The sequence below is a fragment of the Zosterops lateralis genome (genome assembly GCF_965231275.1).
Source record: "Zosterops lateralis genome assembly, chromosome: 8".
Lineage (NCBI taxonomy): Eukaryota > Metazoa > Chordata > Aves > Passeriformes > Zosteropidae > Zosterops > Zosterops lateralis.
The window spans coordinates 19,810,465-19,822,832 of NC_139768.1; the positions used below are offsets into that span (position 1 = coordinate 19,810,465).

The 12,368-nt window shown below is 43.8% G+C and overlaps 1 protein-coding gene across 10 annotated transcripts in view; it reads left to right on the top strand.

Annotated features, from left to right (window-relative positions):
- The window catches only part of TCF7L2 (transcription factor 7 like 2), a 174,072-nt gene that overhangs the window by 134,807 nt on the left and 26,897 nt on the right, over positions 1-12,368 (top strand). For all 10 annotated transcript variants that reach the window (XM_083866455.1, XM_083866459.1, XM_083866451.1 and 7 more), the window contains one exon: positions 12,199-12,331. In XM_083866455.1, the coding sequence (XP_083722581.1) occupies positions 12,199-12,331 (133 nt within the window). The remainder of the gene's footprint in view (positions 1-12,198; positions 12,332-12,368) is intronic.

Consider the following 12,368-nt stretch of genomic DNA (forward strand, 5'->3'; position numbering starts at 1 on the left):
CCTGACGGGCTCCTGCCTCGGTAGGAACTTGCCGCGCTATTTTAATTTGCAAAGGCGTGAAATTTGTGCGGGGGGTTTGTTTTGTCCTTACCCTCCACCCTCGACGTTAAACTAGCAGAGCAGTTTTTCCCTACCTTTTTTTTTTTTTCCCTTCAGTGAGCAGAGGGGATACATATTTAATTTTTTTTTAATATCTAAACTTTTTAGAATATGCCAAGACACGCGTTTTCCTCTCTCTTCCCCTGAACACGTAACTTTGTTTTAGCGCCCGTGGTCGCGGCTGTAGGAATGCGCGCAGGGAGCTGCAGCCCCGCTTGGTCTGTCCCTGCCCTCTGCGGTTGCAGTCTCATGGTAAGGAGGGCTCGGGGCGCGGAGGGCGCGGGGCAGGGGCTGCCTCCCCCAGGCCCCCCGCCCGCCTCCCGCCGCCCTCGGCCGCCCTGCTCCGGGCTGCTCTTCCCTGACGGCCCCGGGGAAGCGGCCACGGCTGGGGGAGAAGTTGCATCCCGCAGGAGCTGCTTCTGGGGGGCGTTTGGGGAGGCATGGGAATAGCGAGCCCCCGGTGTCTCCATCCCATGTGCTGCGCATCTTTCGAGAAGAGCCGGCAATCCCGAATCCCGAGTTGCCCGTCCCGTTGGCCGCACTTTCCCAAGTTATTGTTGGTAAATGGTGGGGAACTGTCCGTCAGCAGCCCCGGGAATCGCACGTGGGACAAAGGCAGCCGCTGAAGTGTGGTGGCTGCTGTGAATAGAGGGAGGGAAGGCAATTAGCTGCCGTGTTGTTGGGGCTTTTTACTTGTCAAACTGGAGCCTCGTTGCTTTTGTTATTGCCGTGTAAAGGGAAATCGTGGGGTTTTGTTTTGGTATTAAGGGCCTTAGAGGTTGCTGGCTGACACTGCACACGCGAAGGCCAGAGCAGTGCAGGGAGAGGACCAGGGACAGGGCTCCGGCAGACAGACTGCACAGATTTTTTTCCCCCGTTTACTTCTTCTACTCCTCTTCTTTTTTTTTCCCCAGGGCCTGGGTACCAGTTTGTGTTTCGTTGTCATTTGTTATATTTTGTTTAGCCCGTGGCCCCCGCAGATTAAACTGCCACTTTAAAAGGCAAACTTGGATGCACTCAAGGTCTCCCTCCTTGAAACAGTTTTATTTTTACCCCCATATTTATTTGGTCCTCCTGTTTCACTCTTTGGGGGTGAGGGGGGAGAGAACTCGTTGGTGTGATCACCCAGATGTGCATGGGGAAGACAAGTGTTTGCAGCTGGTCTCCTCCACTGCCTCGTCTGCAGCAGCATCCGTCCCACATGGCGATCGCTCCCCGTGTGTGCAGCATCCATCAGTGTTGACAAATTTGCTTAGAAAGTGAGAAGAGGAACAACACAGCCACCTTTTGCAATTTGTTTCCTTTTAAACCACCCTTTTGGCTTTTGCCCTTGTTGCAGAGTAGCTACTTTACAACTTTGGGGAAAAGGATAAAAAGGAGATGAGAGATTGACTCTTGGCAAACTCGGATGCCCGCAATAGCCGGCTCAGATTTAAGGAGTGGGCATCTTGCAGTGCTCGTAGGCAGGAGCAATGCACAGGGCAGAAGGCTTTACCCTTGCTCAGTTCAGCAATGCTCTCAGGTGCCCCTGTTAATTCTAATTTAGGAGCAGCTTGGGAAAATACAGTAACCAGGGCATCATACCGTTATCTATCTCAAAGTTCCTCTTGCGTCCCTGTTTGCAGTAGGTCAGTGTTTTACAGAAATATTAAATACTAAAGGAAAAGGGAGGAGGGGAGAGAACAGAGCTGATGGTAAAGGTCTGCCAAATGTCACCTCAGTGTTACAATGACAAGAAAATACACTTTCCTTACAGCTCTCCCCCTAAGAAATTTGTTTTGAGGGATTTGACAATCTTGCAGATAAAGTGACTGCTTGCTACACTTAACTGATCATGCTCCCTCACGGCCGGCCGGCGTTTCTTCGCTGCATATAGTAATACCTGCACAACCTGGCTTGGAGTAGCATTGTCATTGATTTCCAAAGTAACTGCTTTTTAGGTCTTGTGAACAGGCATACCTGCGTGGGGGGGTGGGGGGGAGAAAGTCTTTTCCCTACTCCCTGGAAGGATGATGGTAAAGTGCTATATTGGAAAAGACAGGAGGCTTCTCTAAATTTTGATAACTGCAGCTGACAATTTAGAAATAAGACACTTCTCACGGCCAACATGACAGTGGATTTTGAGCATTCAGAAAACACCAGGCCAAAAAACTGGAGACATCTTGATCTTTTAAGACAGCTTTTCCAGTACTTTAAGTGAAGGGGGGGAGCGGGGAAAGAAAAAGAGAGAGAAAAGCTGCAAGGAAAATAATACAAAGCCAGCACAATTGGTATCTAGACAGTAAAGAAAAAAGTTTTTGAGGTTAACAGAAGGAAAGACAAAGCTGTTATGTACCCGAGGGATGCAATTTTAGTGGGAATGGAAGATTTGAGTGGTAAAGGAGGAGCGCTTGCCTCTGGGTTCTCTCTCTTCCAGCAGTTCGGCTGCTGGCATCTCAATTTGAATTGCTGGGTGAGTAGCACTTTCTGCGTGCGCGCTTTCCGTCTTGACCATTGAACTTCTGATGTGACTTCTCTCCCTCTCCTACTCTCACCCTCTCCTTCCCTTTCTGCCTGTATGGAATCAAAAAAAAAAAAAAAAAAAAAAGAAAAGAAAAGAAAAATGGGGCGGGGGGGGGGGGGGGAGCGTGAGAAATCAAGCGAGCATCTCCAGCTGTGACCTTTGTTAGCGACATTGTTTTTATTTATTTATTTTATGGTAATCACCTTTTTTAGTAGGGGGAAGCGTGACTTTTCGATGCCGCTTAATTTGACAGCAGCGGCGAGGAGCGCGCGGCAGAGCCACTCTTGTCGCGACACAGCGGTGCGGCGGGACAGTTTGTTGTACTCCTCCTCTATGCCCTTCCCTCCGCCTGGGTTTGGGGTTTGCTTGGGGCGGGGGGCGGGAGGGGGAAAAAGGGATTTTTTTTTTTTTCCTGGTGCATCCAGGGTGGGATCGGGGTGTGTTGGTGGGGCGGTGTTTCAGAGCCCGGTGTGCAGCAGGTTTTCAGGGGCTGATTCCTGGCTGCTGAACAATGGTTTAGCAGCGAGGGAGAGCAAGTGTGTGAGCGTGTAGAGCTGTGTTATATCTGCAGTCAGGCAGTCACACAGTGACCATGACATCACTAGCTTTTCTTCTCTTTTTTTCCTTTGGGGCGGAGGGGGCCACTTCAAAGCTTTCTTCAGTTCAGTACGATATTTCCTAAACTCTGAAACCATGAAGGTAAAAATGTTTGGGTTTTGGGTTTTTTTTTTCTTAAAGGAAGAAAAAGTTGGTTTGTAGCAGGGCACATACGTTACAGTTAAGGGGGTTTGGAGATGGAATGGTTTAACTCTTGTCATACACGAAACGAGATTTTTTGTTTTAATTATTAAAAATAGTACATAGTACTATTTATTGGGTGCTTTTGATCCTGTGTTTGGTTGACAGTTAAATTTTCTGAATTCTTCAGAAAGCTCAGCTGTAATGTGAAAGATGAAAATTTTAGGGACACTGTATTAGAATTATTTTACCCAGGGATAAAAGAATAGGAAAAATAAGACTCAACGCTGATAAATATGAGGTAACACATGCTTTAATACAGTGGTTCTGTGTTTGCTGTCAGAAGTCCATGAGACTTTCTTTCTTCTATTATTATGTATTACAGAAGGCAAAGCTACCCCTCAGCCAGTTTTGTGTATTACCCGTCCTTGTACACAGAAAATAGAAACTTACTGGAGAATTCTACAGTGCATCACATTTTCACTGGTGGTTTTGTGGAAGTCTTGAGTTTTCTGCTGTTTTCTTTTCTATCTCTGCCAGACTTGCTTACAGAGTCTTTCAATCCAGGAAGAGGATTTCTATCATTTCAGTGTTCTGTGGTACCTTTGCCTGGTTAGCTTAGTTTGATTTATTTGCCTTTTCGTATATCAAACAAGGGATAACATTCTGTAGAATTTGTCTAAAATTAATTAATCTAAAAGGACAGTTATTTAGGTGTTTCTTCTTTCACTGCATGTTGTTGTATATGCAGGTTTTACAAGACTGGTGGTGAGATCTCACAAATATTTTACCTGTAGAGGAATTTTTTTTACTGGGACTTGGGGCAAAAGGCCTGACAGTACTGTGTAAATGTGCCTGTTACTTTTCTTCTGAAATACTTGTCAGGTGTTTCAGTTCTGATGTGCATTTAACATAACATTTATACGGAAACTTTTTTGAATTTTTTCCAGAAATAATTGGTCTGGACGTATTTAATAATTGCATCGCTTAATTGTGCAGAATGTAATGTTTTTAGCATACAAACAAAATGAAAACAGTTTTTAGAGCCTTGTTATTTGTTAAGGGATTTATCATTACATTTGCTGCTTATATTGCATATCGGTGTTGAGCAGTTTGCTGTGAATGCTGTGTTTTAAAAAGCTGTATTGAAAACTTGTCTTCATATCTTAAGGCATGTATGTGCATGGTAGTTTTTTAATAATGCTGTTATTACTGAAATTGCCAAGTACAAGAAAGTATAGGCATACATGCTAATTTTCTTTCATTTCTTGCAGTTTTTTAACAGCTTCACATTCTTGCTATAGACAGAAATCAGAGATACCCTAATAAAAATTAGGAGCTATTCCTCCTACAGTATATGTCTGTCTAGTGCTGAAATAAGTGGTTTATAAGCAAGAATTACAGCTGTTTATAATGAGGCATTTCAGAGAATGTTGGGCAGTAAGTCAAATTGCATGACTAGATATTCATACAAAAGCATTTAACAAGGTCTGTCGGGGCAATTATAAGGATTATTTTGCTTATATTTGCTTTTCTCTCTGCTTCTCATCTTCTCTTAATTTTTGTGCTTGTGTTACTGCTCTGTGCCTCTCCCTCTCCTATTTGTGTTCAGGACCATTTCCTAAAGACCTGCTTTGGTTTCACCCATCTCTCTTTGCTTAGTGCTTGTGCATCCAGCACACCTTGTACTGGTATGGTTTAGCAAAAAGATATTTTTCAGTTTTAATGTAATATATGCCAAGTGTTTTTATTTTTTTGCCTTGTTAGAATGTACGAAGGCTTGCCTGCTCTGCAGAGATGGTGTCTGTCCAGTAATTGAAATTAACTAAAATATGCAAAGAAAGCCCTGACTATTTGTCATTGGGGAAGAAACTGCCTCTCCTTTCGTAATGGAAGAAATAATCTGGGCACTTTTTTACCTGAAACTTGAAGGGACTGAGCACTACCTTGTCATCTTAGTGTGGGAAAATCCACCTGTTGATCAAATAATCTCTAATTTTGATACTCAGTATGAGGCTTGCCTGGATACATGCAGGCCACAGTTCTGGGCTACAGATGATGTTACTGTGAATTCGCATGCCAAGGTCAGGCAGAGCAGGGGAGCAGAGTGCTTTCTCTTTATTAGTGAAACCTTAACAGAATAAGTAAGGAAAAATCTAACTGTTGTAAATGTAATTCCAGTGCTGCCGAAGGATCTTAAAATATACACTTGTGTAGCAGGTGCTTGTTTGGGTCTGACCTGACATTAGTGACACCACATTGTCCAAGACTGCAGCACTTAATTTCTATTTCAAACCTCAAGTTCCTCTTTTTTTTTTTTTTTTTTAACTTAAAAAAAAAAAGAAAAGAAAAAGAAACAAACCAAAAAACCTACTCCAAATACCATAGCAATAAACTTACAGCCCACAACAGCTTTGAAAGCAGAGTGTGAGCACACTTAATAATGTTTTACTACTGGTGTGTTTTATCCTCCTGCATCGGAACTAACAGGCAGTAATTAGATAGCTAAACCCCAGTCCTTCCCCTTGTACACTAGAGGATTTGGCGTATGCTAATTGTCACCAGATCATTTCACATAATTGCCTTTTGGCGAAATTAAGTGGAAATTTCCTGAACATCTTAAATCTTCATTTCCCCACCCCCTCCCCTCAGTACCTTCGCTCCCTGACAGGAAGGATGTGGAAAAATGTCAAGCACGATGGCTTAGCTCTCCAATATTCAGGGGACACTTCATCAGACTTTTAAGGGGGGGGAAAAACCGAAACGATTCTTTTCATGAATGAATTGCTGGACACTTAGAGCCAGGAAGCTGATTTTGTTGTTTTGTCTGAGGGACTGCTAATAAACCACGGGGTTTTGTTGGAGAGCCAGCAGTTCTTGCAGGAGCAGGTAGGCACTCACTGGCCTGGGAAGTGGTCGGGGGGTGGGGGGAAGGGGAAGAAACAGTAGGTTGCAAAAGTGTGTCCCCCTGTTTTATTTTCTATTTTTTATTTATATATTAAGGGTAGGGCAGTGGGGGTTGTTTAGGGGTTTTGGGGGGCTTTTTTAAAGGCTCTGCCTGGGGTGGGTATTGTCCCAGCACATGGTTGTCAGTGCTCTTGTCATCATTTGTGTGAAAGAAGAAAATGAGCCTTTTTTTTAGCAGGGTGAGTTGTGATTTTCAATGGAGGCCTTGTCTCACTGCTACAATGGGCAGTTAGCTTAGGGCAGGACCTTAGGCAGGAATCAGCTACATTAAACTGAGAAAGGGCTCAGGCCACTGTATCAACCATAAAGGAGCAAGCGGAAGTGGTTTTCAGGAATGCTTAGTCAGGTGTGAAAGCATCCTTAAAAAAATAAACTGTGACTCCACTAGCTAAACAGGGCTGGGTAAAATTAAATCTTTGATTTTTTTTCCCAGGAAATGCTTCATCACTGGTTTTGCATTTTTATGCTTGGGAAGGGGATGAGTACCCACATACAGCTGGTGGGTTTGGTTGGCTTTAGCTTCTCAGTTAACCTAAATGGTTTGAATTTCCTTGGTGTAGTTCGGGATGCCACCCAGAGTGGCTGCTGATGTGGGTGATCCCCAGGGTTGCAATGGTGCTCACTGGTGTTCTGCTTATCGATGCTCTGCTTTGGGTGGTGGTGACTGCTGGAAATTGAAAAGTATTTCAACATTTGCAGCAATATTTTGGGATTTCTCTTTACTCATAGCTTAATTTCCTGATTTGTGTGGGGCATCAGTGTGGTGAGGGGGCGAGTGTGGTGTAAGGATGTCATTCCTAGGCAGAATCAGGGAGAGATCAACCTTTAGAAAAAAAGAAATTGCTTTTATGAGCATCTTTAGAACTGCAGAGCAGTTCAGGAGCATCTGTTAGCATTTCACTGGCCACAGTCAGCATAACTGCAATAGCATTATCAACCTTTTTTTTAGTGTGAACTGATATTGAATGGTACTCCTTGCTAAGCCCAGGGAGCAACTCCAGGAGGGCCTGCTAATTCAAGACCACTGTCAACCTGCCTCTACCCTGGAGGAGGGGAGAAGGCTGACAAACCTTCTTCTATGCTGCTTTTGTTTTATTGTATTAGGCTCATAAAAGCACTTTCAGGGCCCATCTTTCTTCAGCAGAAAAGGAGAGCAGTGGGGAAGAGGAGGACATGGCAAAAAGACAGGCGGAGCTCTAGCTCCATTTGTTTCCAGTGTCTCTTGATTAATAGGTTTTAAGGAGAATGGAGAGCTCTCATTGCTGTGATAGTGGAGGAAGGGGCCGGGGCTCTGGGATCTAGGTGCAGGCACCTGCTCAGTCTTTCCCGTGCCGTGCTCCCGGTCACGGGTGGTTGAGGGGCACTCGGTGGGCTGCAGCATCTCCCTGTCTCACAGGGCTTTAAGGGCATTTAAAAGGCCACCCAGGTCAGGGAATAAGGGTGCAGCTACAGGGGATGTGCTGGCAGCCACTGGAGTTTCAGGCTGGGTTGGTGTAGGAACGTCCCCCTGCCCTGCCCTTGGGATGCACTGGAAAGGAGTCAGAGGCCGAAGGCTTTGGCCGCTGCGATGCTGCCATGGCATGGTGGCTTGTTTTCAGCCTGGGTGGCTTTCTGTGCAGACCTGCCTTTACTAACCCCACGTTATCCTGGTGAAGGCATCCTCTGGTGTCTCTGGCGTGGCTTTTTCTGACTTGGAGTTGATACCGTGTTTTTGTTACCAAAGCCAGACAAGCCATGAATTTGTAAGCAGAAATTGCAGTAGTAAACTCTTCCTGTTTAGAGGTTGGTTTCTCTTTGTGTGCTCAACAATACAACGTTTCATCTTGTGCAAGTCTTATGTTGCTTTCAGAGACTTAGGAACTATTGATTTATACAGCATGTATTAACTTCTTCAATAAATGGGGAGTATTCATCAGTGGGGTGTATTAAATTGGGCTGTATATGCATAGAAGCATCTTTCATCCTGTTAATGAAATGTCCTTACCATGCAAAAAGACTAATACACAGCAATTTATACATACAATCCCCTGCAGTTTAAATCTGAAGTTCAGATAGGTTTTTTTGTTCCCTAAAGGCACCTATCAGAACTTAGTCTAAATGGATCTCAGTACTCCTCTCAAACATTTATCAGTCCAAAATTTGTTGTGGTTTTGGTGTGGGAATTTTTTGTTCTAGAGTTCCATTATTGTTTAAACTGATCTGTGTTTAAGCACTCCCAGAAGCATTTCAAATTCATACAAAGAGATTTAGTAGTAGAGCCCCTATGGGGACAATTTCCTCTGGTTGCTTCAGGCAGCAGTTATCAAGAAAAGCAAACTTCTCATGTTTTTTTGCAATTCTTTACCATGCCCTCTAACCTAACATATGAGACCTCAGCTTTCAGTAGAGAGGGGTGATTTATCAGCAGAGTACTTAGTACTTCATAGGTGCTGGGATTTCTCTTTAGAAATCTCCTCTTGTTCCTGTCCTGTTACCACATGCCCTGGTGCTAATCTGTGTGTGCCAGTGCAGCTCCCTTTTCCATGCCTGACAGAGCCATAAATGGAGCTCTTCAACTTGCCAGAGAAACCCCCTACATCTCACAATGTCTCCTAGCTTAAAACTGCCCTTGATAAAGTGCTCAGAAATGTATATTGGAGATTATTACCTTTTGCAGGGGGATGTCTAAAGTCATCTAATAGGTGTCTCCTATTGATGGCTTCTGTGGTTTACCTTTCATTGCCAGTGGATGGGGTTAGGACCACACTTGTTACTCAGGCAGAGCTCCCATTGGCTTCAAAGGAAGATGCATCTGCAGGATTAATCCTGCTCTTTCCCAGATAGTGCTTTATTTTTCTCTTTTCCAAAGAAGCTTAGTTAACTTCAGGAATGGCAGTTTTAAAGATCAGCTTGTTTAGCATATTATGCATGTTTAGCTTGGCTTGCAAATTGTATGTGCTGTTCTGAGGGGAGTTATGGTCCCTTTCCCCAGTGTGTGCTAAACAGTGCAAAACAGAATGGAAACCTGTCCCTGGGTAGTGGTACAGATGCAGACTGACTTGCTGGGGGAAGTGGATCACACTCCTCTGTCCCAGAGAGTATATTTTTGAGCAAGTATATGACAGTTTCTCCCTTTCCCCTGGTACATTCTCCCCACACCTCTGCCCCAGCATCACCAGAGTGGCAAAACAGTATCCTACCCTTGCACCTTTATATGAGGGGTCCATTTGAGTGCATGGTAGTCACCTAAACAAAAATTACTTACTAGTGGAAAAATTTGCAGACCTCAGGTTCAAGCTCTTAGTTGTTGGTTTTTATTTGTTTTTCCTTTTGTTTTTTATTTGTCTCTGAAATATGTTAAGTGAAATACATCATAATTTAGCAGTTATTCTGTTTTGTGGAAATATTGCAGGCAGTCCTGGTATATCAAAGCAACAAGTGGTGATTTCCCACAGTTTACATGTAACCCCCTATGGTACATCTGGCTTTGGTGATGGAGTCATGTCAGTCTCACATTTTGTTTCTTGTTTGTCGGCTCAAGTCTGACCCTCTAATGTTATTCTACTTATTTTTTTAACTAACCAGCTCCAGTTTCTATGAAAATAAGCTCTCTGTGGAAGACAGCCCTTAGTGTCTGTCATGGTTTGGGTGAGGTTTACAATGGTGTGAAGATAGAGTTGGAGAGCACAAAGCTACAGCATGTATTAACTTCTTCAATAAATGGGGCCACACTGTGGGTCACCTAGCAGCAGGAGTTCATACAATTCTTGGCCGTAAAAAATAGCTTGTATTGGAAATGATAATTTTCGTGAACCTCATCAATTGGTCATTTGGCATATAATGTCATGTGTTGTTGAGTAGATGCCTGCTACTTTGTATGGTGTGAAATATAATTTGTTAGGTGAAGCCCTTGTCAAAGCTTTTAGTTACTTTCGGACTGCTTAGGTTGGTTCATTTGAAACAGAGAAAATTTGGGGTTAGAGCATCTCTTTTGGCTTTTTGAATTTGGAGGGCCAAATCCTCATATCTCCTCTGATGTGAAACCATTATGGATCTCTGTAGCCAAAAGTTGTCCTTGGCTGTTCAACTGGCAGAAGATCTGATCCACAACCCAGCCAACACAACATGCTGTAAATCACAGCATTGGCTGTATGACCACGTTCTTTCCTGAGTGGTGGCCACTTGACGTGGGAATCCCCTGTGCCAAGTGCTTGATGGTGGAGAGAAACCATCCCATATAAGGGTGGCAGAAAGAGATGAACATGGTGAAGAACACAGGAGAAGTTGTGGGAAGCACAACTACAGCTTCTGGCTCCTTCTTTTGGATGCACACTTTTTTCTGCAGGCAACCAAAGCAGTGAACCCAAATAGCCACGTATGGCAGGGGCTGGGGCTGGAGGAGCTAGAGGGGCTTCACTTGACCAAAGCTTGGTGGAGGGACTTCTTGTTTATTCAGGGAAGACAGATGTTTCTTTTCCTCTTTGCTCCCCACTTGTCTTCCCTCTTACTTCCCCACAGTCCAGAAGCTCATTCCCAAAGAATAACTGAATTATTTTTGAAATGCTTTTAAGGGAAGCTAGGAGTATTGGAAGCAGAGCAGATAATAGCAATAGCTTGTTTAAGGTGGCATGGTGAGGGTGTGTGCATATGTTTGGGGGTGCTGGGGAGTGAGCAGAGGGCTTGGAGCCGTCCTGGAGCAGGAGGGTGAGCAGCAGAGTGTTGGCAGACCCTGAACAGCAGCGGCGCTATCGCAGCCACTGTGGTATCACTACTTTATTTTAATGTGATTCCTTTTACTTGATGTTAATGCAAGTTGTTCCTTACTTAAAGTAATAAAAGGAAATGAAGACACATTCTAAAATGAAACCTGACTCTAATCCATTCATCATCTAATACCAGCCTCTTTATCTTTGCTGGTACCTAATCTGGTTAAATGTCCCTGTTGTAGGATTTTAGTGAAAATCCTCTATGGGGAATAGGGTTTTTTGCAATTGGATTACTCGCAGTAAATGGTCCAGTGGTTCAGCTGGTTTCAGCTTAATTTTTTCTTTGTGATCTTGTAAGGGTATGCTACAGTTCAGCCTGCCTTTTTCTTTCATTCATTCACTCCTTTTTAAATTTTTTTTCTTTTTTTTTATTGTTGTTGAGAAAAAGATTTTTTTTTCCTCCTCAGAGCTAGGAATGTGATGGGGAAAACCTCAAGATATCTGCGCAATTATTCCCCCTGCCAGAGTGTTAATTTCAATGGCTTTATCTGGGGGGTTTTGCCATTATTTATATAGCTGAATATTTTAGTAGCCTAATTAATCAGCATCCAGTTTCCATTTATTAGCGCTCTCTGATGAATTGATAATTAATCAGCTCTTCTAAAATATATATATATAAAATATGCAGGTGATCGCTTGTCAGCTTAATGCTTGCTGATGAAGGGAATACTCCAGCACTACAAAGGCTTTTTATCTGGAGTATTTGCAATGAGCAGTAAAATGCAGAACTGAGAGTGAGGACAGGAAGGGGAGAGGGAAAGACCTACAGGTCAGTGAGCATTTGGGTCTCTCGCTAATTAAATGGGGGACTCTCTCAGCCCCTCACTGAGGAGTCTGCCGGCATCTTGGAGGTGAAGCACAAAATTATAAAATAAAAAGGAAAAATTTTAAAGAATTGCTGTTGCTCCATACAGGAGCATGACAGGTCAAAAAGATTAAAGAACCTCAACAGCAGGGAAAGTGTGCGAGGAGTTTTTAAGCAAGAGGGTGGGAAAACTGCAAGGGTGACACCAAGAAGGGATCTGGAAAAGTCTGAGGATCGTGTTGAAATCCTGGTTACTCAGATTTTTGTACGTCGTACCTCATGCTGTAGTGGGGGGGATGCCCAGCACTGCTCTAACAGTGTTAACCTTTTTCTCTTGACAGTCTAACAAAGTGCCAGTTGTGCAGCACCCACACCATGTACACCCTCTTACGCCGCTTATCACATACAGCAATGAGCACTTCACACCAGGAAACCCTCCTCCACACTTACCAGCTGACGTAGATCCCAAAACAGGTAGGTGGGAAGTATTTTGGGGTTTCTTTTGAGAGGG